At 41.4% G+C, this 25,562-nt stretch overlaps 1 protein-coding gene across 3 annotated transcripts in view; it reads left to right on the forward strand.

Moving 5' to 3' along the window:
• mgat5b (alpha-1,6-mannosylglycoprotein 6-beta-N-acetylglucosaminyltransferase B) overlaps nt 1–19,289 on the forward strand; it is a 58,499-nt gene extending 39,210 nt beyond the window's left edge. For 2 of the 3 annotated variants that reach the window (XM_019262846.2, XM_010739270.3), the window contains exons 10-19: nt 2,278–2,409; nt 3,738–3,871; nt 4,562–4,692; nt 7,419–7,424; nt 8,389–8,544; nt 8,642–8,788; nt 8,908–9,024; nt 12,634–12,708; nt 17,509–17,780; nt 18,273–19,021. In XM_019262846.2, the coding sequence (XP_019118391.2) occupies nt 2,278–2,409; nt 3,738–3,871; nt 4,562–4,692; nt 7,419–7,424; nt 8,389–8,544; nt 8,642–8,788; nt 8,908–9,024; nt 12,634–12,708; nt 17,509–17,780; nt 18,273–18,471 (1,369 nt within the window). In that variant the 3' untranslated portion in view covers nt 18,472–19,021. Of the gene's footprint in view, nt 1–2,277; nt 2,410–3,737; nt 3,872–4,561; nt 4,693–7,418; nt 7,425–8,388; nt 8,545–8,641; nt 8,789–8,907; nt 9,025–12,633; nt 12,709–17,508; nt 17,781–18,272 lie in introns of all 3 variants that reach the window. The other variant, XM_027285961.1, reaches the window with a different exon arrangement.
• Nucleotides 19,290–25,562: the final 6,273 nt, after the last annotated feature.

The raw sequence follows: 25,562 nt of genomic DNA on the forward strand, positions 1-25,562 counted from the left end.
TTCCTGTGCACCTTTGATCATCTCTCTCCTTTACAGAGATGCTTTCATTGCTATTTTCTTTGAAATATGAGGCTGTCATTCATATTTAAACTGAAGCCTTGATGCTGCTCTTTTTCTTTTTTCTTTTTTAACTTACATTTTGTAAGTTTTACATATTTCAGATCCGGTCTTTTTTGTGTGTGTGTAATGTGGCTGCATATATTTTATAGCCTCTTTAATGCAGAGTTAGACATTGCATGAGAAAGTTATGGTCGATGCAGCTACAAACTCAGAGCCATGGGAAACTCAAAATCTTTAGATACAGTATGCCCTAGTTTGGCCTTAGCTGTGTTAATTAGCCTCTATTCATTTTCTTAACCTCGGTGCTGAATGTACTGTCCTCACAAGTACAGCAGTGTGCGTTTGTAGTGGCCCTACATAACTGTATTTATAGAAATCTAGATTGCTTGCTTTACAAACCTGTTTCATTATCATCCAGTAAACTGCATTTACTATATAGAGCACTGAAGAGTACATCCACTTCTTCTGCTGTGCTGTTTTTGTACAGTGCCGTGGCTCTCGAGAGCTGCTGGAGTTTGACAAAGCAATACTTTCTCTTGTGATGAAAACAGACACACTTGATTGCCTTTCTTTTTTTTTTTTTTTCCACAAAGTGCCCCCACCTTGAAAGCAGAGCACTCTGAAGATGCACTATACTTTGTCACAGAAAACAACATTTTTATATCTCCTGTCTTTTTCTGTTTTGAGGATTTTGTAACAGTTCATGTCTTGGGTTTTTTTTTTCCAGGCAGCAGATGTAGACAACACTGACTTGCAATCTCACAAAATTTAATTTCAGTAAGTAATAAATATGTAAGAGTACTACTACTACAGTCACACCTTGTGTGGAAAATAATATAAAACTAAATGAATACGTGCAGCAGCCAACAGCTCTCGGTGATGACACAAAATAATATCTGAAATATCATTTTCTTGCTCTCCACTGAGTAAACTAAGTGTTTGTTATGGAGTAAATATATGTAGTAGTGACTGAGATTTTAGAAACTTAACATACAGCTACAAACTCTGTTTTAAAAAAAATGAAAAGTCTAAAGATGAAAATGAATACAACTCATCCTCTGGGGACAAAGTGATGCATCAACAGACCCATACAGCCATCCCTAAAGTTGTGCTGCTGGTATGACTAAAAGATCTGGGTATAGAGTAAATAATGCAAAAGAAAAGAAAAACGCCAAATGCGTTACTGTGGCGCAGTAAGTGCTTGGATGGCATCACGACAAAGGCAGATTCAGCCTAAACTGATGAAGATGAACCCAAATTCAAACACCAGTCTCAGACCAATTGTAATTTGAGAATTTATTTGAAACAATAGAGGAGAAATGTGCGAGGGCAAGTGGAGGTCCAGGTGAGAGGGAATCCAGTGGCTGGTGCAGAGCTGGTGGTGGAAACACCAAGAGACAAAGACAAGATGGAGCTGAGTGTGCCAGGTGGAAGATAGGGGGATATCCTGGAGCACGGGGAGAGTCTGTCTGGAAATGAGTCAGGAAGCGACACACACAACAGAGAGATAGACACATACACGAGGAAAAAAACAGTGGGAACTGAGAGGCAGCCAGCCTCATCATACCACACACGTAATACTTGAAAGCAGCAGCCGTGTCTCTGTATCTGTTAACGATGTGTGGTCAAATGAACATGCTGCATCTCTCAGATAATATGTGTGTTTTTCGTCTGTTAGTCGGAACAGTTTGTGCGGATAAAGTGGGTGACTCCCCGTTGAGAGACATCGCTGCCTTGTAGCGGCGAATCGTTCGGTTGAATGGCTCCGCCGCCGTCTCAGTGAGAGCACTGACATGCTTCACGATGCAATTGGGCTCCTTCATTCTTCCCGTCTTCAACGCTTTCCCTCTCTCTCTGTCTGTCTGTTTGTCTGTCTGTCTGTCTCATTCCCAAACAATACTCAATACATACATGCACACACTTCAGAGAAATGGGAGAAATCAGAGCAGCTCTGAAAAGTCGGGCAGTCCCATTGAAATCGGCCACCGTTTTGGTAGTTGATTTTATGGTGTGCAGTCTGTCATGACTGTCACATCTCTGTCATCACAAATATTTCTCCAGTGGAAGACTCCACTACAAGAATTCAATCATCTGTGCAAGGACAAGCAGCTATTTTTTCCAAATTTCTAAATCATCACACAAACGTACCAGCATCTACTAAAATCCACCCCCATGAGTTCAACAACTAAAAGCACATCTGGCCTGTCTCGTCTGCAGGTTTTTAGGAGTCCCTCCAGGACGAGGAAGCTGCCCTCTGACAGGACCTCTGCCCTTCGATCTCATCTACACAGACTACCACGGCTTGCAGCAGATGAAGCAGCACATGGGTCTGTCACTGAGGAAGCACAAGTCAGTCTTTTGTTCTCTCTCTCTCTCTTTCTGTGTCAAGAAAAGCACAGTGCAGTGTTTGTTTGTTGCATTCATTTCTGCTACCCGTAATTGCCTTTCTGATGAAATACTTCACTATTGGCTTATTGGCTTGGCTGCTCTTACAGGCCTGTGAATTCACTGTGCATCAGCAAAATTCTCCCTTTTGGGGGGATCCAATTTGGCCTCTTTACTCTGTGATCCATCAGCCAGGTTCAGGCCTCCTGGGTTGATGTCACTTCCTTTTCTTTTTTCTTTTTTTGCTCTTTATAATGAGTTAGCCTGTACATGAGGGCAGGGTAAAAACTCAACAAACCAACATGATACACAAAATATATTTATAAAATGATGCACATGTGGGGTGTAATACTGTTGTTAAATCATATTTTGTAGCTGTGTTTCAGTTTGTTTTCATTCCACATTTACTCTGAATGCAAAAGATCAGACAGGTGCTACATTCATTAAATAAACGAGCAGCAGTCATTTATCTGCTGTAATTCATGCTGACTCTCTGCTGCATTTTGGATCTCTAAAACGAAGGCTTGGCGGTGAAAACCTCCGCTGATTCCAATCAGCGTCAGTCCAAGGTCAGCTGATCGACCAACACTCCTCGGCTGTCACTAAGTGACAGGCCAATACTTTAATTTCCTCTTTTCTCCTGACACTGATTAGAGGTGCATTGATAAATCTTCTCAGATTAAATTACATGAATTGATTTTTGCCTTTCCAATGTGAATATTCACTGCTGATAAAGTGCTGATGTAACTTCTCTAAACTCGTAACATCTGTTCCATCCTGGTTTTTCTGTTTGGTTTTGATCCGGGAGGACATTAAAACGTCATATTTCCAAGATGTTTTCGTGCAGTCGAAAGAGTGTAATCTATTCCCTATTGAAGTGTTTCCTCAGAAAGAATTGGAACTATTTTCCAATCTACCCAAAGAGACTCGCGCATGGCAAAAATGTTGAATCTTGTTTCTTATGGCGGCTCCGAAACAAGAATGTGATTTAAACCTCAGACGTCTCACCTTGAGGCCCGTGTAAGCTCTGCTCAGTGAGGGAGGACCAGCGGAGGGACATGGATATCCATCACCGCTGACTGCTTTACAAACCAAGACAACAAGACAGCTTCAGTGCTTAAACGAGCTCTCATAAGTCAAAATGAGAAAATGTGCTTTGCTTTCACACGGCTGTCATGTTGTTGTAGTAGTCTCATTCTCATGCATATGTCTGCTAATAGAAATATTTTGTCGGTCTGCAAGAGACACCTTTGTTCTGATTTTTGCTCAGCCCATTTCATACTTTGTTCCAGGTGCCACATCCGAGTGATTGACACCTTTGGCACCGAGCCTGCTTACAACCACGAGGAATACGCCACCCTGCACGGCTACAGAACCAACTGGGGCTACTGGAACCTTCACGGCCAGCAGTGCATGACCATGTTCCGTATGTTGGTCTTTATATTTCTTTGCATCTTTCTGAGGATTTGAACCTTGTGATGAATGCATGTAGGCATGTGTGTACACAAGCTTATAAAGTCCTCAACCCGTAACAGGAGAGGCTTTTGGGGAGGCGCGAACGGAGCAGAGAACGTGACCGTATAACAAGAGCCATACACGTTTGGTGAAACTGGTGGCAGAAGAAACTCGAGCTGTTTGTGTAGCCACCAGCTAATTCAGTGAATTACTTACTGTTGTCACAGAGCCTGACACTGTGAAAGGCGTCAGCTTTCATCTCAGGTTTGAAAATAGCCTGAAAATACCGTTTCTATCTCGCTCCCACTTGACATCACCCCGCTGTAGTACATTTAGTTTGGTGTGTGCTACAATTCATCGTGTTGTTTTGTGTCCTGAAAGCTGTTTCTCAGCCAGGTGATTTGACACTGTATTGTTTATCTAACTGATGAAGTTAGCAGCGAAAATGTGTTTTTACCACATTCTGCTTTGCAAATGAATTAAATAATCTTTCAGAATAAAACATTATCAATTCCCACAATGCTCCTTTTGTTCTGTATTCGCTACACAAACGGAAGTCTGGATCTCCTCGACAGCTCCTTAAGTTTAATCACATTTTTTGGAGACATAAAATTGGACTTGTAACAGTGTATTGCCAATTTTCTTTGTTTGTCCTTGGCAGCGCACACCCCTGATAACTCTTTTATGGGTTTTGTGGCTGAGGAGCTGAATGAGACTGAGAGGCTGAACATTCAGCGGAACAAGGTCAACAATATGGCCGTTGTGTACGGTAAAGAGGCCAGCATGTGGAAGGTCAGTATCGCACAATAACCACTGCAAAAGCGAGAGGCACCTGGCTGCAGACCTCCACTGTCAGGCACCTACCTCCACTGTCGGACCCGGAAGTGATGACGTTTTTTGGGGGGTGGGGACATTTTGAGAGGGTCATCATTTTCATTTTCAGATGAAAATGATTTTCAGATGCCTCACTGAGCAGGTTGGTCCATATATATATATATATTATATACACACACATTTTAAACAATATATGCAATAGACCGGGAATTTAAAGACTAACTACTAAAAGACTTACTAATTCATTCATTTGTGAGGAAAATGATTCAACTGGAAGTGCATTCACGAATTCACAATTTTATTTTGAAATGTATGCCGTTCATTTCCGGGCCTGACAGTGGAGGTCTGCAGTTTTTTTTTTAAATGTATCCCGTTCATTTCCGGGCCTGACAGTGGAGGTCTGCAGCCAGCATCTCTTGGCAAAAGCTGCTAGTAAATGTAGTGTCAAGTGTTTGATTGAGTGAATGGTTATTACTATAGCTACAAACATGCAGTTGCCAGTTAATTATGTACACCTAGTTAAAACTAATTCACCCTGATGGCAGCCTATTATAAATCCTACATTCATAAGATAAGAGAGACTTTATTGATCCAAGACAGGGGAAATTCAGTTGTTACAACAGCTTGTAACAACAAGGTGGATAAGAAATTGGTCTTTGCACAACTGTCCACTCTCACAACTTGAAAGGCGTCCACAGTCACCATTCACGTGTCTGTGATGCTACACTGTCATACTCCCTCTGTGACCTGGTTAGCACCGTTAGCTCCTCTATTTTATTGAAGATTATTGATTTTACATTCCCCATGATAACAGACGGTACACTTGATTTGTAACATCTCAGATCCAGCTCTGCACCCCTGGCTCATTCTCCATACTTCGGTCTGGATCATTGGTCTTTCTTTAAACAAGAGATCTGTGTCATCCATATAACAGAAAAAGGCAAACAACTCATCTCCTAGTTCAAAGTCCATGTTTGAAGCTTCTGTAAGTAAGTAAGTGGTGCCATGGTAACATTATAAATCCTTTATAAAGGTTGTAACATTTTCTTTTGATTTTACTTTATGGTTATTTAGATTAATACAAGTAAAGGTTTGCCTAATAAACTGGTAACAAAGAGCACATTACTATGGCAGAGATCATATGATATAATTCTTCTGTGTAATTAAGTTACTTTAACTCAACACTTCCTCTATGTGGCTTTGCAATGAAGAATTAAATAATTCAACCGAGTCAAAGACGCAATGAATCCTGTTAAGTGTGTTACCACCTTGTAGCGAGTATCGGAGCAACAGGACCTGCTCTGTAGTGTTGAAAACATTTCACAACTCATATGAGAGGCTTCCTACCACCTCTTGGGTCTCCAAACAAGAGACTTAACCTTTTAAATTGGCAATAAATGTTTTTAAGGCTACACTGTCAGTGCCATTCCTCTTGCTAGATGCTGTGTGGAGTAACAATACATGATTTATCATGTTATATAATTCCCTCTAAAGCTCTCGGTTCAGTACATTGGGTGAATTAACACAAAGCACAATATAGTTTTATTCAAATTCTGTAAAAGCTTGTAAGGATGCAGTGTAGGTTGTTTATGTAAAAACAAAGAAGACTGTATTGAGTTGTGACGCCACCAAAGTATCAATAGATCCATGGTGTAGGTCAGAGGTTTTTCAAACCGTAAGGCGTTCCTCCCTCGGAGAGGAACATGAGTTGAAAAGGAGGCGTGAGGTGAAGATATTGCAGGAGGTGAATTTGAGTACGAAATTTTACTCCTCCGTAGAGTCATAACCCGATCAAATGTAATGAAAAATACACACCATTTTAGAATCCATGTGTGCATCTCCCGAGGATATCTTGGCTGTCTGATTTCCATCTGTAAAGTATCCATGAATGCATTTAGAGAAATCAGAGAAAGAGAGACGCTTAGCCTGAGAAGCATTTAAAAAAAAATTCTGTGCATCCATTGGAATATTGGGAATCAACATATATAACATTATGATATGCTTTTTGCATCCACAAGCTTCTATGAATCTGATAAAATCAGGATAAATGTCTCGTCCTGACAACTTTTGAATATCACTTCCCTCCTCAATCCTTCACAACATACGCTGTGAAACACCCACTTGAGCTCACATTTCCTGCAAACAAGTTACTCCTCCAGGAATTTGGCCTGAAGTGTGATGGTAGAGGAACAATTGTTTTTGTTTAGAGTAAATTTTCCCTTCGAGCTACTGGCAAGGTTTCTCTCTCCTACTGTATCTTTTGAAGTGTGCTGCAGCCTCCCCCAAGGTTTGGTTCACTTGAATCTGACGGCAGCTTTGTTCTTACACTGCCATAACATCCCCTGTTTCTCAGAACAGCATGAGCTGCAGTATAACATTTGTGAGTCTGAAAGATTGCAGTGTTAAAGCCTGTAGTGTTAGAGTCTCTCCAGACAATGAGTACACCCTTGTTGTGAGCAGCCCTACCTCGGTTTTAAGGTTTGCATTAAGAGTTTTTGGGCCTGTAAAAGTCTTATGAGAGCTAAAAAAAATGACTAATACTTCATGTCATATTCTCTCTTTTCTTCTTCATCTGCCTCTCTCTGCTCACTTTCTTTCCTTCTTATACTTTACTCATACTCTTCTCACCCTCTTACTATTCTGTATTCATCATCCCATGGTGCATCATTGATGGATCCACACAGCTTCAAGTAAGTACACCAGCTTTTCACAGAAAACAATGATTCTCTGAATGCCAGAACTCAAACCAAAAGTTTTTCTAGACTTTTCCTTGCCTAAAAATATGTTTCACTTCAGCTGCTTTATTGTGAATTCATATATGAGCCTAGTTTATATATTTTATCTAGATCTTGATGGGACGTCATATAAAATGTTTCAAACAAGCTGAAGCAGTTTGTGGTCACATGAATTCATAATTGATTTCAGGGAGGTATTACTTTCAGTGTAAGATGACATTTATTAATGATTTATGCCTTCAAACATTAGTGAATATTTCAGAACATTACCCAGAAGCTCTTTTTGTGATAAACTAATTCAGATTTACGATTCGAACACATCGTCTCCATGGTACGACACACAAGTTATACATCAGTTTCAGTCTTCTTTCATAACTTCACAGGTTCTGGATAGTTACCAGCTCCAAAAATGATGATGTTAGTGCTAACAAGAGCAGACTCGGCTCATTAGGCTTGCTTGCCTCATTTCCATTAACCAGTGCTTTTGCTCAGGTTGCTGTGATACTCTTGCCCTCCCCAATACCTCTGGGCTTTCCTCCACCACCTTTCCAAGAGTGGTTGTGTGTTATACTAATGAATCTGTTCGATTCATTTAACTGGTCATCGCAGTGCCGGTGCATGAAGTTCACATAAAAGCATTGCTGACATCCTCAGATATTCTCTGTGTAGTCAAATGAGACAAATAGACTAATGTTAATACAGTAAGTTCATAAAAAGAGAGTTTATCTTTGAATTAAATTGCAATTCTGCTTCAAATGACTCATAAGAAAACTGCTGCCAAACAGTCTGTCCAAGCTGTCAAAAAATATTTGATTTGTCAAAGAGACAGAGGGAAGACGACCTCCCTTTGTAGCTGTGCCTGCAATGATAAATTACTTGTGCTTAACTCATTTTGCCTGACCTCATTATGTCTCAAAAGGGAAAGGAAAAGTTTCTGGCAATTCTGCATCGCTACATGGAGATCCATGGGACCGTTTACTATGAGACGCAGCGCCCCCCAGAGGTGCCCGCCTTTGTCAAGAACCACGGTCTGCTGCCTCAGCAGGAGCTGCAGCAGCTGCTCAGAAAGGCCAAGGTGGGAGAGGAACATAACTGAGGCTTTCATGAGCTCATCTGGTTGAATATGAGAAGCTCAGGGTATAACGTCATGATCTTCTTTTTCATTCAACAAGCTATTCATTGGATTTGGCTTCCCCTACGAAGGTCCCGCCCCTCTGGAGGCCATAGCCAATGGCTGCATCTTCCTCCAACCCAAGTTCAATCCCCCTCACAGCTCTCTCAATCATGAGTTCTTCAGAGGAAAGCCCACCTCAAGGAAGGTAGATGCACTTGTCTTTTATGGTGGTTAACAACATTTATCTTCATATCCACATACTTTTTTTCCTGATCAGATTTGGACTAGTGTTTTATTGATATATCCCATTTATTCCTGTCTTAGGTGTCCTCTCAGCATCCCTATGCAGAGCAGTATATAGGCCGGCCACATGTCATCACTATCGACTTCAATAACTCCGAAGAGTTTGATGCCACCATCCGTGAGATCATGAGGATCAATGTAAGTGAAGTCTTCGCCTTCCAAACTCATTCAAAATAATGTTTTTCTAATATTATAGCCTACAGTCCACAGTACACTCTACTCTGCTGCATAATGATAATAATAATACTAATTTGCTCTTGCACAATTTATAGTCAGGCCTGACCCACTTTTGAAGCCCTCATCCTTTAATGGAGTTCTTAATCATAGCATCTGACATTACAGTAAAATGCTTAGCCGGCTCCCTCTCTGCTCTCCGCATTGCTAATTGCTTGAGATATTGAGTGGCTCAGTAGGTAAACTGTGCACACACCTGGGTTTACATGGCACTTTTCCAGAGGCCAGCCTCACAGGCAGTGAGCATTATCCGCAGCAGATCATGTTAATCAATCACGCTGTGCTCAATCTGTCACCACAACAACGCGGAGCCCACAGCCAAGCCTCTCGCAGTGCCAAGATCCACGTGCGCCTCTACCTGCCAGGTGTGTTAAATAGGCCTTGTGTTTTCCTGCTGATAGAGGCAAAATTAAGTACTAGTCGTGGCTCTGGTAAATGCTTCAAAAGTGGATCCTGAGGGAAGGAAAAAGGCTGGCTGACTGGGCAGGTTTTACCCTCCGTTTAAGAGATTAAATTAAACTAAGAGCAGCTTTATTTTCCATGATCCTGACCAACATACCTGATTACATGCTTGTGTATTTTAAGTTGCAGATAAAAGTGAGTATCATTTGTCACTGGCATTTGCTGTTGAACCGTAGCTGAACTCGCTAGTTGTGTGAGGCATTGATACCACACTCATGTCTGCACGTAACTATGAAGCTATCAGAAGCAGCAGGTTAATTAAGCTTAGCACAACGATTGAAAACAATGGGAGTGCGGTGGCTCTGGCCGTCGCCATCTTGGCAGTCTTGCCTCTGCCACTTCCAGACTAATCTAAAAATGGAGACATGGAGCGTGAGCGGACCTTGCTCAAGCAAGCCTGTAATGGCATATCCACATGTCAATCAATGCGGTGACACTGTTAATTATCCATAACTTTAAGCCTTAAAGGTCTAGTGTGTAGGATTTAGTGGCACATGGTAGTGAAGTTGCAGAATGCAACAAAATGAATACTCTCCCACCCCTCGCCCTCTCCTTTCAAGCAGGAAAAACTCTGGCTGCGAAATTCACATAAAAAGCAAAAGGCAGCATCTAGATCAGAGTTAAGTTTGTCTGTTCTGAGCTACTGTACAAAGAAGGGCTCATTTTATGACAACGAAAACACAACGATTCTTATATTTAGGTTATTATACACTGATGAAAACATACTGATGAGTATTCTAATCCATTCCTGCAAAGAACATACTTACAGACTGGACCTTTTTTTTTTTTCAAGATTATTTTTTTGGGCCTTTTTTATGCCTTTATTGATAGTACAGCTGAAGATAGACAGGAAGCAGGGGGCAGAGAGAGGGGGAGTGACACGCAGTAAGCCGTCCGATGCGGGATTTGAACCGGGGCCAGCTGCAGCAAGGACTATAGCCTCCACACACAGGGCGGCCGCTTAACCCACTACGCTACTGACTGCCCCACAGACTGAACCTTTAATTATAATTTGAACAGGTGAGTTGTATAAAAATTCACCCTCAGTACAGATGTCATGAACAGGGAAATTAGCTACAGAGACCAAAACAGTTTTTTGTACCAGGCTGTAAACATGTTTATTTCTGCTGTGGAGTAGGACACTTTAACATGGGGACTTATGGAGATTCTGTAGCCAACCTCAATTGACCGTTTTGAGGAACTGCAGTGTTTGGCACTTCATGTTGGCTTCACTTCATACCCACGGTGGTTGGCGCTTGGCTTGGCTTGAAGCATTGACTTCCTGGAGTCTCTGCTAGTTGCCTGCCAACTGGTCATTTTGCGATTAAACAAATAAGATAAAACATGTTAATTAGTGAGCTTTAGAGGAGCACGTGTGTGGACTTTATTACCTTCAGAGTCGGGCCAGCAGCTAGCTGAGGCTTCATATTTACTCTAGGGCGACTGCAGTGCTGCAGCTTGCGGTGGAAAGTGGCCCTACGAGAGCAATGCTCTCTGTGAAAGTGAGGAGTCAGTGAATCCCCCCTGAATAAATAAAGAGAAACAACAAAACAAAACACAACAGCGGTGTTGGTTTTCTCATCTAAATCTTGGCAAAACAACAAGAAAACACATTTCCAAAAATGTTGAACTATGAACTATATTTTTGTTATAACAGTAGTTCAGTATACAGTATCTGATGCAATGTTTAATGAGATGAATCTGTCTATAGAATCATGTACATAATATGTAAATGGAGGCTAGCTCAGCACAACTGGTAGTCTGGGTGTACCACGCCGTGGGTTTACTGCCAGCTCAGCACATAACCTTCTTTACTCAACAGATTTTGGGGTGAGGTTTGTTTGTCGTGCTGCCGCTCGTGTTGTTGATGTTGAGGTAGAGCTCTGAAACGCTGCTGCACAAATTTTAATGGCACCATGGCAACAGTGCATGATGGAAATGAGGAAACAGGCAGCTGATAAAGAAGCACTAAAAGGCCTCCGACACCTGCCCGATTGTACTCGCCAGCTGGGTTTGTTGCTGTTGACGACAGGCCGCTCCCAGCAGAACTTACCACAGGCACGTGCGTTTTATGTCACAGATGATGGCATGAAATAATGAATGTCGCTCACGTATTTCTGTGGCCGAGCAATGCAATCAGTTTAGGTATATAAATCGCGCAGTCATTTTAAAAATGTATTCCGCCGCTGAGTCCAAATCGCCCTGTGTGAAGCATTTTTTCCTCTCTCTTCCTCTGATTCTATTATATAAAGATGCCCAAAAGGCAAATTGCATTGTGGAATAGCTGATGAAGTGCCAGATACATTTCATTAAACTCAGATGAAATAAAGTAATAAGAGAGTGCTAAAAGGAACACAACACTAAGAGGAACAATTTATCAATTTAAAAGCCCGACTGCTTCGGAGGCCTCGTAGTAAACAATGACATCTCACTTCAGCTACCACAGGAGACATTCAGATGGGATTCTGCACTGGATGTATCCTGATATCTTTTATAATTACTTGTGCCATCAAACCACAATAGGTTTCAAAATGCAGTAATTAATGTTCGCCTAGCTCTCCCTGTCACTGCCGTGCTCTCGGCGAGGCTGTTGTTAGTGCGAAACCGTAGAAAGAAGAAGAGGAGAAGCTATCGATCGGTGATCTGTGTCAGTGAGTTTTTAATCCATCAAAAGTCAAACGATGAGTGACCGGGCTTAAACAGCGACACCGATAACTACACCCAAAGGACCCAGAATGCACAAAAACACGAGCCCCCTCAGGATTAGATGACCGGTGGTTCCACTGTTAGTTTAATCCATTGTTTGACATATTGATGTGGTCATCACTAAAAATAATGAAATCAATTTTTCAAAGCTGTCACCTGTGATGTATTAGGTCATTGATTTTAATGTGTGGCTTGTGGCATGATATAAGCCTTTCACAATTACGCTAATGAATATGTCAGCTTTGATTAACTATCAGATGCTCAGTTCCTGTAATTACAATGGCTTCTGTGGACACACACCCCCCCACACTGTTTCTTCATCTGTGTGCACATCTGTGTTTGCAGGTGGAGCCATTCCTGCCCTATGAGTACACCTGCGAGGGGATGCTCGAAAGAGTTAATGCCTACATTCAGAACCAGGTGGGTGTCTCTCAAAAAACTCAAAGCAGGCAGCTGGTCAGGGTCATTATGATGTAACAGAAGTTATTTGTTGGTGCGTGAGTTGTCTCCTAGCAGATTGGATCGGTTACAGTTTGTAAGTGGTGTAAGTGTGAACTGGAACCGTAAGATTAATTGTTCAACCTGTTTTGGCTCAAACTACTGCAGCTCATACGCCTGTGTTTATAATAGAGCGGGGCAATCACAGTATCTAATATACCTTGCATTGGTTGGTTAGTGTCCTCTAACTGTCATAATTTTTCTTGTGTGTGTAGTACACGTGACAAATTGAAGAAATATCAGAGTCAGTTTACTCATGACGAGAAACACTACTCAGCATGTGAAAACAGTTCAGCAGCATCCTGAGGATAACAAGAAGATACTATCGAGCTGCAGAGTAGAAAATGTAGGATCAAGTCATTTTAACTAAAAAAAGTTCAAACATCTCTGCCTCTGTGGAGTCGAGTTTGGCCAAATGTAACCTGTGTTTTCCTGCGTGGCTCAACAATAACGCATTGTGTGTTCTTGAGCTCTAAAAAGTTTTTTCTTAATTAAACATTTGCAATGCGACCACACTAGAGGCGAATGGAAGCTGTGCAGATTCTTTAGCTGCACGGTTCTCGAGGAAGCTTTCGGGCGCTTAGTGTTTTATAATAAAATCATATCTTCTGCTTTGAGTATTCATCTAAATAAATTGTGATGCATCTGCAGTTTCAGCTTTTAAAAGTTGGTTATCTCTCTCTTCCTCTCTCTATCTCTTTCCTAATATCTCCCTAAAACTCTTTTCCTTAAGGTGTACTGGCTTCCTTCCCTCGACTCTTTCTAGTGTTGCTCAGACACTTCGGGTGAAACTGGTCGGGTCACTAAGCAGACATCAGCTTTTCCAACCACCTCCAGCCTCCTCATTTCACGAACGTGTCTGCCTTGCAAACACAACAGAATATGAATGTGTGAAGGAGGCGTAACATCTCAGCATTAGAATGGAAAGGTGTACGTCGCCTCTGCTCATTAGCTCAGTCTTCATTGTGAGGCGTCGGAGCTTCTTTGTTGACAGGAGGGTGGTCGGGAAGGAGGTGGTGGTGGGGGGGTGATTTAATTGGCTCTTTTCTGAAGACTGAACTGATTTGAAGGAGCTTTATGTTGCATGTTGGAGCCTTGTTCCTGACGCCAATTCATTTTATTTTCAAGTGTTTATGAAGTTTTTTTTTTCTTTTGGAACAGATGCACACCACCTGAACTACATTGTGTCATGTCTTCATGCTCCGAGTCGATATTTGTTTAAATCTTTGTCCCTCCTCTTGTTTACCTCGATCTTTGTGTCATATGTGTGGTGATGACTGTGTTCATTTCATCATGTGTTAGAAGGTTCTTCACAAGCAATTGGACTTCTCCAACCGCACAATCATTTACCTTCTATTTAAGAATTTCCCTTTCTGGGATTTCTCAGTTGCTTGGCCACGATATTTATTTCTCGGGTGCACTGCCTGGGTCAGCTATTAAACTCGCAGCAGGCGCCAGCTGCAAGCTTAATAGACTTGCACAGTGACTAATATTTCTCAGTGATTGTCCTCGAGGAGGACGGTGAACAAAGAGAAAAATAATACTCATGAACTTGTTTTCTAGCCTTAAAAACACATCAAAATGAGATTCAATCAGTAGTGAAGATGTTGTTGTTGTTGTTCATTTGAAATGAAATCCAGGATTGCTGTCATGGACACACAACCAAAAAAGAAATGGCAGAAAAATTAAACACTCGACACATACACATATAAATATACTCTCTATATTTACATGCATGTCATCCTCTAGTACTTCTTTCATGCTGTGAGTTGGTTTAATCTGTGGTAGTGGCGGGTTAAGGAAATGTACAAGCCTATGTTCTGCTCTGGCACATCTCTCTCTCTGGCTGTCACACACACACACACACACACACACACACACACACACACACACACACTCTCTCTCTCTCTCAACATGCCGTGACCAACTGAGACTGTGACTGCCCTCGTGACGTCTACAAGGTCAGACTCCCAATCAGACTCTCCATCCCTTTCTTTCGTCTACAAGGTCAGACTCCCAATCAGACTCTCCATCCCTTTCTTTTCTTCCACTTTCTTCTTAACCTTCTTTTCCCCCATTTCAGACTTTTCCAATTTTATTTCCAACTTCTCAACTTGTTTTTTTTTTTTTTTCTACTCCCCGACTGAGTCTCTCTCCCTCGTTATCTTCCTCTCGGCTCTGTCCACTGTCAGAGCTCCAGTTCCACTGTGACCCTCTCATACAATATACTGGCAGCTGAGTCTCTTCCCTTGTGAACATTTTCAGTCAGATTGTATGATGGGATGTTACAGCCAAGCACAAGTAATTTTTTTTACACTTTTACCTGTCCTGTTATTATTTTTGTTGTATCCTGTATAATTATGTAGAAAGCACTCAACTGAAAGATCACTCGACAGAGAGACACATTTAGAGCACTCAACTGAAAGATCACTCGACAGAGAGACACATTTAGAGGAACATTACAGAGATGTTTCTTACTTTGTGGCTACTAATCATACAGAGTAGTGCATATATAATAAATAATAAAACAATGAGTGGCAGTTTCTCTGAGATACCTGGTTGAATGGACATTTTATTTTAACATGTCACAGTAGGAAAAACACAGGTCTTGGTGTTGTGCATGCTGGTTCACTATCATCGGCTTCACCGGGACACTTGAACTGAACAGAGCATTGTTAATGTTATTAGTAACACCTTGATTTAACATCGCTCAGACTGTTGGAACATGCAGCGATTGTTAAATAACTCACATCAGAGAAGGTCAGTACCAAAACACATAAATCGCTACAGCCACCTACGATTCATGGAGTCTAGAAACCAGGTTATGTAAAGGAGAAATGCTGATTTTTAGTGACTCACTAGCGAGGATCACAACATCATCAAGATACGTTTTAATCATTTAACAAAACTAAACATTGTGAGTGAAGAGTGAACTTCTTCTCGTGCTGCGTTGTGGGGAAGCTTTGGTGGGGATCGTGACGGAGAGTAGGAAGGAGATGGAGAAATATTGGAGATGGAAACTGGGTGAGCAGGTGAGGTGCGGAATATGAGAGCAAAAGAAGACGAGAGGGTTAGGAGGGTATTTATAGAAATGTCACACTTGGCTCGGTTAAGGTGTGGTAGTGTTCCTGAAACTTTCTTTAACAACAGCTGGTAGTGCAGCAACGTCAGGCAACATGGCCGGTCAGGTGATCACACAGGTTGTAAATAAACAGTTTAATCCAGTCGTCTGAACCAGGTTTGGAAGACAACTAGTGAAAACACTCAAAAAGTTCATTATAGTCACTATATTGAAAATGTGTTCACAGCAAGGTCTCATTTTTTAATGAAACAGTTCAGTTTAGACTTTTTCCTGCAAGTTCTAATCTAAGTATGCAATGTGTACAGTGCACGACCGGGTCAAACAAAGTTCTTTCTGACATTTAATGAGTCTGCGAAATCTACATAAATAACAGCCAGGTTTATTTTAAATGTTCTTTTATGCTCTCTCTGTAGGATTGGGAATGTTCTGACTTTGATGACACATGAGTGGTAGAATCAAAAAGACATATCTCTAAAGTTGCAGTAATCACATAAGGTCTTAATACTGAAATACACGTACCTTAACAACGATGATTGTAGTGGCTGTTTTACCACAAGCTCCAAGTTCCAGGGCCACTTAGTCTGCAGAGTATTTTGACTTGTAATTGAACCCAGTGTAATCGTGATGCAACAAGGAAAGGAACTTGAACGATGATTTATTTTAAGTGTCATGCAAACCCATTACCCACTTGATGCTCTACTTCACATGGTTTACATGGTCAAAAACTGACGATCGGGTACTCTGCTGACTTCTATGCATATATTACCATGCTTATTAGAATTGCTTCATAAACTGCAACAAACTGTATTTAATAACTCCAAACAGAACATCAGCAACTAGAAACATAACCTGAGCTTCATTTACTATTCAACACATAGACTGACTTTATACATAAATGATATCAGAACATAAATAACATGCCGTAACATTTCTTTTCAGTGACTTCAGTGGCTCTTAAGTTAAAAAAATATACCAAGGAATTCTGGGAATTTTCTCATAATCCGTCACTTTCAAAACTAAATACATGCAAACATGAAAATAAAGTGTTTGACTGAGTATAAAATAATTACAAATAGTAGCATCTCGACACAACTCTGCTGTCTCTTTCCGTATCTACTTATATGACCGATGAGGTGTGTGTTTGTGTGTGTGTATCGCGCATGATGTCTGTGTTTGGGAGTGGAAGTGCAGCTGAGATGGAGAGATTGGAAGCCTAGTTATTGCCTCCGGGCACAAGGAACCAGTTTAATAAACGGGTCTGGAGGCCAGTGGGACATGTCAGAGAAATTTTATTACCTGGGTTTTATGAATAGCCCCAGCTGGAGGGGGAATCTAATCAGGGCTCTCACCAGAGTCTAATTCTGCTCCTAGACCTCATTTGTTATCGGGTGGCATAACTGCATTCATATTATTTCATGGAAGATTGACGAGGATTTGTCGGTCCCGATGAGCAGCTTTTGTATTGCAACAGATCTTTTATAACTCACCGTATCAGCGGTCCAGATGTTGTATATTTTGCTGAATGTATAATTTGTCCCTGCTCTGCAGTGGAGCATTTATTCTAGCTGACAGGTCAAAGTGTTTGCATTACAGCACTGAAAATACTCCTGATGTGGATCATTTTGTCTGTGCACCTGCAGGACTTTTGTTCCCCCGAGGCTCCGTTTCCTCCAGTAAACTCATCTGGGGCCTGGCTGGGCAGCCCTCCCAGTCCTTTTATGCTCCTGCCCAACTCCAGCATCCTAACCTGGGCCTCCAACGCCAGCTACTACACGTCCTGGCCGCCCCTCAGCGCACTGAGGCTCTTGACTTCACTGGAGGGCCAGTCGTGTGTGGAGGCGTGCCAGAGTTCAGGACTAATCTGTGAACCCGCCTTGTATCGTTTCATCAACATTAAGGAGGCCTTCAGCGCGTAAGATGATTCTTCATTGGGAACATTGCATGTCAACTTTATACTCATGGTGGTGATATCCACTACATTGTCTTTCTTTAAATACAAAACCTGAACTGTATTCTTGCTCAATACACCACCCACACTATTGATTATTTTGTGAAATGCCTTGTTAGGACCTTCTTAAAAACAGAACCGTGCAGCCCAAAGGTGCTCATCTTGAAACACCAATACATTTGACTCACTAACTATCCCCCCGCAGTGTTGTGCCTCCTCTGCACTTGTTTCAAAATTATTCAGCAGCACAAAGTACAAACCAGCTCACCTTTTCCCTTTTAATATTTCACTTCTTGAGGTCCTAGAGGCAGCACTGTAACATTAATATTGAATATATTAGTGGAATAATCATTGATACCCTCTGGCACTCCTGCTTACATTAATATTTAATATGTTGGTGTGTTGTTTTAGTAGGATAATAATTAATACCCTTAAAATTTGCGTCTGTTTTTTTAGGCTGGACTTCCAGTGTGAGGGATTGGAGTCCGAGATGAACCACCTCTTCCCGGCTTTCTCGGCAGAGCATGCCGAATGTGGCCTGCAGCAGGATCCGCTCCTGTTCAGCTGTGCCGGCTCCAGTGCTAAATATCAACGCCTTTGTCCCTGCAGGGACTATCGCAACGGACAGGTGGCACTGTGCAGGGACTGCCTATGACCAGAGGAGGACCTGTGGACCGAGACTCTTTTCTAAGGCAAGATCCAGGCTGTCCCATGAGACTCTCTTTGAAAAGGAGAGTGAAATGCTGTCACAGTGACTCAGCTCCCTTACCTTTGACCAAGGGACTGGCTGCCAAAGTTGGTATTACCTCTCAGGGAACTGCATGATTGTACTTTGAATTCTGGTGGGATTGAAGCTGCTTTAGGACCACACGGTCATGATGAAATGTGTCATGTGATGGATCAGTTAGATTAGTAAAAAAATAAAAATAAATAAAAAATCACAAGCAATCAAAGAGAAAGCTTTGTTTAAAACAAAAAAAAAACATGTTTCAGATGCTTGAATTTCACAAGTGTGTTTACTTAGTGTTGTGTGAATATGTACAGTATCATAGTGGAGTTTGGATATTTGTACTAGATGCACCCAAAGCCATTTACACCATGTTGAGATGTACTATTTTACATGTCCTGTAATGAATATATTTGTACATAAGTGTTGTTTAATAAAACACGGGTGAGGCAAAAAAAAAAAAACAGGATGTGGGTAGAAATTATTTATTTTCTTTTAAAAAAGTAGGATCCAATCAATCATTTATGGTTAATTTCACAAAGCGTGTGGGGAAATCTCATAATGACTTCATCCAGCCTGTGATTTATATGCAAACTGTGATGACTCAGACTCATTAGTTTATACAACAGTCCTTGGATGCAAGATAACAATACTCTGTAGATTCTTACGGGAAGCAGATATTTATATATAATACAATATTCTTCAGCACTTTCTTTTACCGTCACACCAACCCACACTGTGTTGTTATTTCACGATGAAGATAAACTTTCAACCTTCTGCACGGTGCAGAGATTTACTGCACAGTGACCTTTGCCAGCAGCTGGTGAAAGCACACACTGTACTCACTCTTCATGAGTTTATATGTATGTAAACTTCCCAGTTTCTTTAAGTGAGATGGAGTGTGTGTGTGTGTGTGTGTGTTGTGTCAGTTCTACTCTTTAAGTTTAGATTAAAACTTTCCAAGTATATTTCCACTGTGATCCATTTCTCTCCCGTCTTTGGTTTTGTTTGTGTGGGCTTCATGAATGAAACCATTGAGTGAAGCTGAATATTCAGAGCTATTTTAAATCACCTTTACAGATGGACTTTATAATATGCGCAGATATGCTGCAATGTCACTAAAGTCATTATCGCGAGCGCTGCTGCTCCACTGAAGCCGAAACTCCTCCGCCAAGATAAGAGGATTTTAATGAGACATCGTCAAAAGACAGAGTTGGAATTTGCCAGTTTTCATTTAATGATGGTGCTTGTGTCTCTTTGACTGATAGTAAGGACCATTTCACAATATGCCCATTTCTCCTCTCCAATTTATAATCTCTGAACGAATATTGAACTTTCTCTTGATTCTCAGAAATCTGTGGAAAACCGGCAGCAGTCGTGAGGACGGCTTTGAATCTTTTGAGGCTTTAATGGTGAGGGCTTAACAGTTGAACAATAACAATTGAGATATGAAGTTATACAGAAAGAGGAATATAAGACCAGTTTTTTAAAATGGTATTTGTCTGAGATACTGCACCACTTTGCTGTTACACAGAGTAAAAAGCTTACCTCCATTTTAGCTCTTCACCACAGTGTTTTTCTTTTTTTTTAAATTAATTTCCTGACAAGAAAGAAGTGCCACAGCAAGAGACTACAGAGACCACGAAATAATGGTTTTACATCCTGCAGATAAAATGTGTGTTTTGTCCTGAACAACCTGTTGACTTCGTCCTCAGATAGATCTTCCATACACCCTGCTGTGGATCAATCTGGGACTCTGTGTGCCAGAAAGACTGCCTGCCTGCGAGCTCGCAGTCCGGCTGTGACTATTTCAGGTAACGCAGTGAACTGAGGTGGAAAGGAAGTTTATTATGGAACCCTTTTATCTCTGCACTGGCCCAAAGATAGCAGATAGCACACAAATAAAGGTTCACAGGAAAAGAGTGATCCTATATGTGCAGGACAGAAGTCAGTCTGGTGTGCAGCGGCTGAGTCTTTCCAATGTTCCAGTAGAGGATTCCTTTCTGTGACCAGTTTTAATTGGATACTTCTCTCCAGTTTATTATTTTTTTATGCCTGCAAGTGTTATAATTATACAGTTATTATCACAGGCGTTTGGAATACTGCAGCTATACTTAACTCATCTCTAAAATCTGCTGTATGAGTGTAGGATGTGTTTTTTAACACTTTAGCAGCATGGCTCTATTGCAATGTCAGTAAGTTGGTCAATCACTTTGGTCCAGATTGAAATGTCTTTAGATGGATTGGTGTGGACTTTGGTACTGACATTCCTTTCCTCTAGCACCACCGTCAACTTAACTTTGGTGGTTTGGGATGAAATGTCCTGACAACTATTGGCAGATTTACCACCAACGTTCATGTTCCCACTGACGAACTTCTTATGTAGCACCACTGTGGGGAGGAGTGATCAGAGCGTCTAGATGTAAGAAACTTCGTCCAGGTATTGTCCCTACAACACCTGATGGGCATGGCAAGAGTATTTATGGAGTACTTATGCACTTAGCGAAATCATCGTGCTAACATTCCCACAATGACAATGCAGACTGAGATTCAGGATTTACCACTGTACAGCATTGAACACCAAAACTCCCCAGCCTTTTGCTGAACTCTTGTACTGTCAAAGCCTCTGGAGAGGTCGCCTGCACCTGCCTGATATTAGCCAAACACTAAAGTCTAAAGAAAGGAAGTGAGTTTCAAAACCTAAAAGTTTAAAATGCCAGGAGCCATTGTTCTTTACCAGGGATGATAATTGTGTTATATAAAAAGAAGGCCGACAGTGCAAGACACAGCAATTAACCAAACTTTAACTATATGACCCAAGAAGTTCATTAGAAACATCAATCACAGATAACAGACCAACTTTCTGGATTATCTTCGACCTAACGTACCACAGTAATTGTGTGCAAAACACAGTGACATGCAAATTATTTGAGATTTTATTATTTATTTTGTTTTTATTTTAATTGGCGAAAAATACTTTGTTGTGAAGATTCTCCCAAGTTCCCAGATCTCAGCAATTACTAATAGGAATAATGGCCAAAAGTTAAGAATAAGCTGCAGGTTGTAATTTACCATATTCATCAGCGTATTGAGAATTCACTTTGCAGGTAATAAAACTGATTAATTAGATTTATTTTGATTTTCCTTCTACTGAATGTGGGGCTTCATTAAACAATCCTACGACACTTAACACAATCTGCTTTTAACAGGATTATAACTGGGTCCGGTCACATTAACATAAATGAAAGGATTGTACATATTAAAACATTAAAACAGCCCTGACCCATCGAGACACAGACTCCTATACCTGTGCAGGTGTGCTCTGGTAGCAGGAGATCCTTTAAGTCCTGTAAGTTGTGCGGTGGGACCCCCATGGATTGGATTTTTGTCCAGCACATCCAAAATATGCTCGATTGAATTGAAATCTGGGGAATTGGAAGCCAAGTCAACGGTCAGCCTGGACCAACGATCTGCGTCAATGGGCCTTGGTTGTCCGTGACCATGTCGCCCAGTTCTTTCGATTGGTATTGACCACTGCAGACTGCTTTTAACATCAACTTTGAGGACAAAATGTTCACTTGCTGCCTAATGTAACACGCCCAAACGTCAGTGTGTATGCCTGTGTTGTTTGTGCCTGCCATGAGTCCTGCAACAGAACAACTCTCACAGCTCTGTTAAAGTGTTTTCTTCACTAGTGAATTAGACAGTGCCCAGGACACAGTGTGATTCATGGCGCACAGCAGGCCACCTTTTTCGAAAGAGATCGGTCATGCAGGCCAGGATTAATCACTTTTCCCCACATGGACATCTTCATTCACCCTGCCTCACACTCACCTCAATGCCTCTCCCTCTAGTGTTTCTCAATTTATCCAGGTCCTTCTTTTCCCTCTCTCTCCTTTTAAATCTCTTTTTTTTTTTAGGTACTGAAAACTTCTCCATGACCAATTACCCACCGTTAACGCTAACGATGTATATTTGATACTCCGTCCTAATCGCTCCTCTCTTTTGTTCGGCTGTGCGTCTTTACTTAGGGTGACAGAGTGGAAGCTAGCTGCTTTATGCTCACACTTCCCCTCCACTGCCTCCCACAAAGATAAATGCATCACATAATGACTCCGCTGCCCTGCTCTTTGAGCATGTGTGCATACTGTATGCAGATGCCTTTCTCTAATAATAATAGGTGTCTGAAAAACTGACAGTCTCGCGGATTTAATGGAGTGTGCCTGTTATGTTACTAAAGAACTGCAAAGAGGAAGATACATTAGTCAATGTGAGAGAGCTTTTATTATAAACTCTGGTGCACCGAGTTAGTGATGTGTATCCGGGGTAGGTTTTACAAATACATGCTGTAGTTTTATTAGTTATAATGATGAAGTTACAGCAGCTTACTAATAAAGCTATGCAGTCATATATACATTTTTTTGATAGCTTAGAAATGATGGGAAGAAAATGATCATATGTCTCTGTCTGCCACCTAATTTCTGTTTATTTCACTCCTCCTCCATCTCTGCCTGTTTTCAGCTTCATCAGATATGGATAAAAACAAAAATGCAAAGTTCAACAGACGTTAAAGATAACAGATTGCTTGTGTTTTCTTATCACTTCACTCTATGAAAACACGCTCTTGTAACTGCATTCTTGCTCATTATGCATATTAATTGGCTGGTATTAAAAAAAAATCCCAATTTCCACTCTTCTTTTGTGCTTTTTACATTCCCCGCGTCAATTAAAACCCACTTGAGGCGAGTGCCAAAAACCCACTTCAGCTACAACAATCACTGCTGCTAATATTACCATTGCACTTCAACAAAATGAAGAAGTGCAATGGAAACTTCCTCAAGGCCTGTGTTGCAGGGTTGGATGAGTATTCAGCGCCTGAGGTAACAGATTGTTCACCACTTTACAGAGAACTCTGCCTCTGTATGATAAGACGCTCCCGTCTTCATTTTAGCTCAACCAGAGGCATCACAGGTAGGTGTGAGGGGGCAGCGCAAACAGAGAAAATACTGAATCACAAAGGTCCATGAGTTTTCAGCTTCACACCCTCAGAGAAGAACCAGCACACACATGCTTTACTTGATACACTGTACACTCGCTAAAAAAGATGGTAAAGAAAACACATCATTAGTGCAAACTGTAGGCATAATTATTTAAACCTTCAGGTTTTATCCACCCGTTTGGAGCTTTATAGCGAGTTTCAGGCTGTAAAAATCCTCTGTACACTGTACCTGCTCAGCACCAAATGTGAGCTAGACACAGATACCAACAGGCCAGTGAATATAGTGGAGCATTTAGCAGCAAAACAGCCAGATATTCCCCTTTAGGAGTTGGTGGAGACCCAAAACGGAGCTAAAAAAGATGGACACCTGAATGTGTAAATATAAGGCTGCAGGACTATTTGTTGGCTGGTGCAGTGATGTTGGTTTTTGTTTGGATTATACAAACAAAATCAGCGTTTTGATATATATGATATATAACATATATGTTAATTGTATTAGCTTTAGAGATATGTTTTCCCCAAGCAGCAACCTCCATGGCTGTAAAAACATTTGCAGTTATTCAAATGGCCATTTGAAACTGGCGACAGAACATGTCAATCACCATAAGCCCCCATATTAGGATGTCCAAATTCACAGCAGGAATAAACAACACGGTGGTGGCCACACATTTTAAACTTCAACGGCTCTTCAGAAACGGATGTCGACCTCCTTATCCAGCTCTTGGCAAGACAATGAATTGAAAATGCTGAATTATTCCACTAGCAAAGCTTGGCTGAAAAGCAGGCAAGGGTACTTATTTTGTGGGAGAATATTCTGTGATGGTTCCACTTAAACTCATTTTTTTGTCAAGTGTGAAGAGAGTCAAAGTTATGAGTCCTGAGAAATATTTTTTCATATGTCCGTATCTGCTACATTTGCAACCTCCTGCTGTCAGAGTTATGGCCTCCAGGCAGCGCGCCTCATTCTGCTCGATATTCCACCCTCTTACAGTAAATGCACACATTTCACATTCAGCCTATCTGTATGTATTTCTACAGTAATGCATGCCCTGTGTGGCAGTCTGGAGCACAGTGAGGAGTCAAGAGGCTGCTCTGCAGTCACTCTCAGTTACCGAGTCATCCTCTTCCAAGGCACCCACTGCAAAGCTGGCAGCTCCAGCAACAGATACCCAGACTGCATCTGTCACAGCTGCCTCACTGTCAGCCTCTGTACAATTGCAATGGCCACTCCATTGCTGAATCTATACAGTGTGTAGCACAATAGACATATATGAACCAATCCTCCACAGTCTTGTGTGGAAAAGAAGTAGCAGCTTTTAAAGAAGAGACGGGCTGGCTGTCTGCAGCACAGCCTTTAGGTAGATCAGAAAGGCTTGGTGGCTTCAGTCTTGACAAATAAGGTAGGGGGGCTCATCCCCTCATCCCCTCATCCCTTATAGACAGTCCATCCACCAAGGTTACCCTGTTGTCTGAGTGGACTGTCAAGCTGTAACAGAAGTGATTGAGAAATTGGGCATCTAGGAGAGAAGTGGAATTTGCAGGGGAAGAGATGAGACTAAAAGGGGGGAAAACGAATTGAAGCAGTTGGATCTGAAGCTAGAGGCTGGAGTGAAATGAGAGAGAGAGATATATGTGTCCTTTAAGATCAGGGCATCGCTGCGAAACCTCAAAGTGATCTTCTTCAAACTCCGAACCAAAGATATACAGTAAGAGCTCTCAAACTGATATCACAGAAAAACATGTTTTCTTGGATCAGTGTTGTTAGGACCTTGATGTAAAAGTCTTTGGAGAGATCAAAGGTATCCTGCAGTTTTACAGTCAGCATGCTGTATGTTCTTATGAGTTATTTAGTGAAGTATGGAGGTGAGAAGGCTGCAGACGGGAAGAAGATAGAGACCGAATGTGGGAGTACAGGTCCTGTACAGTATGTGCTTAGTGATCAACTGCAGAGAGAGACACAGTTAAGAAACTGCTGGACTAGCAGTTAAAGTTGTAGTTTGTCCCTGAAGCTAGAAAAGTG

This window comes from Larimichthys crocea, chromosome XII, assembly GCF_000972845.2.
Source record: "Larimichthys crocea isolate SSNF chromosome XII, L_crocea_2.0, whole genome shotgun sequence".
Classification (NCBI taxonomy): domain Eukaryota; kingdom Metazoa; phylum Chordata; class Actinopteri; family Sciaenidae; genus Larimichthys; species Larimichthys crocea.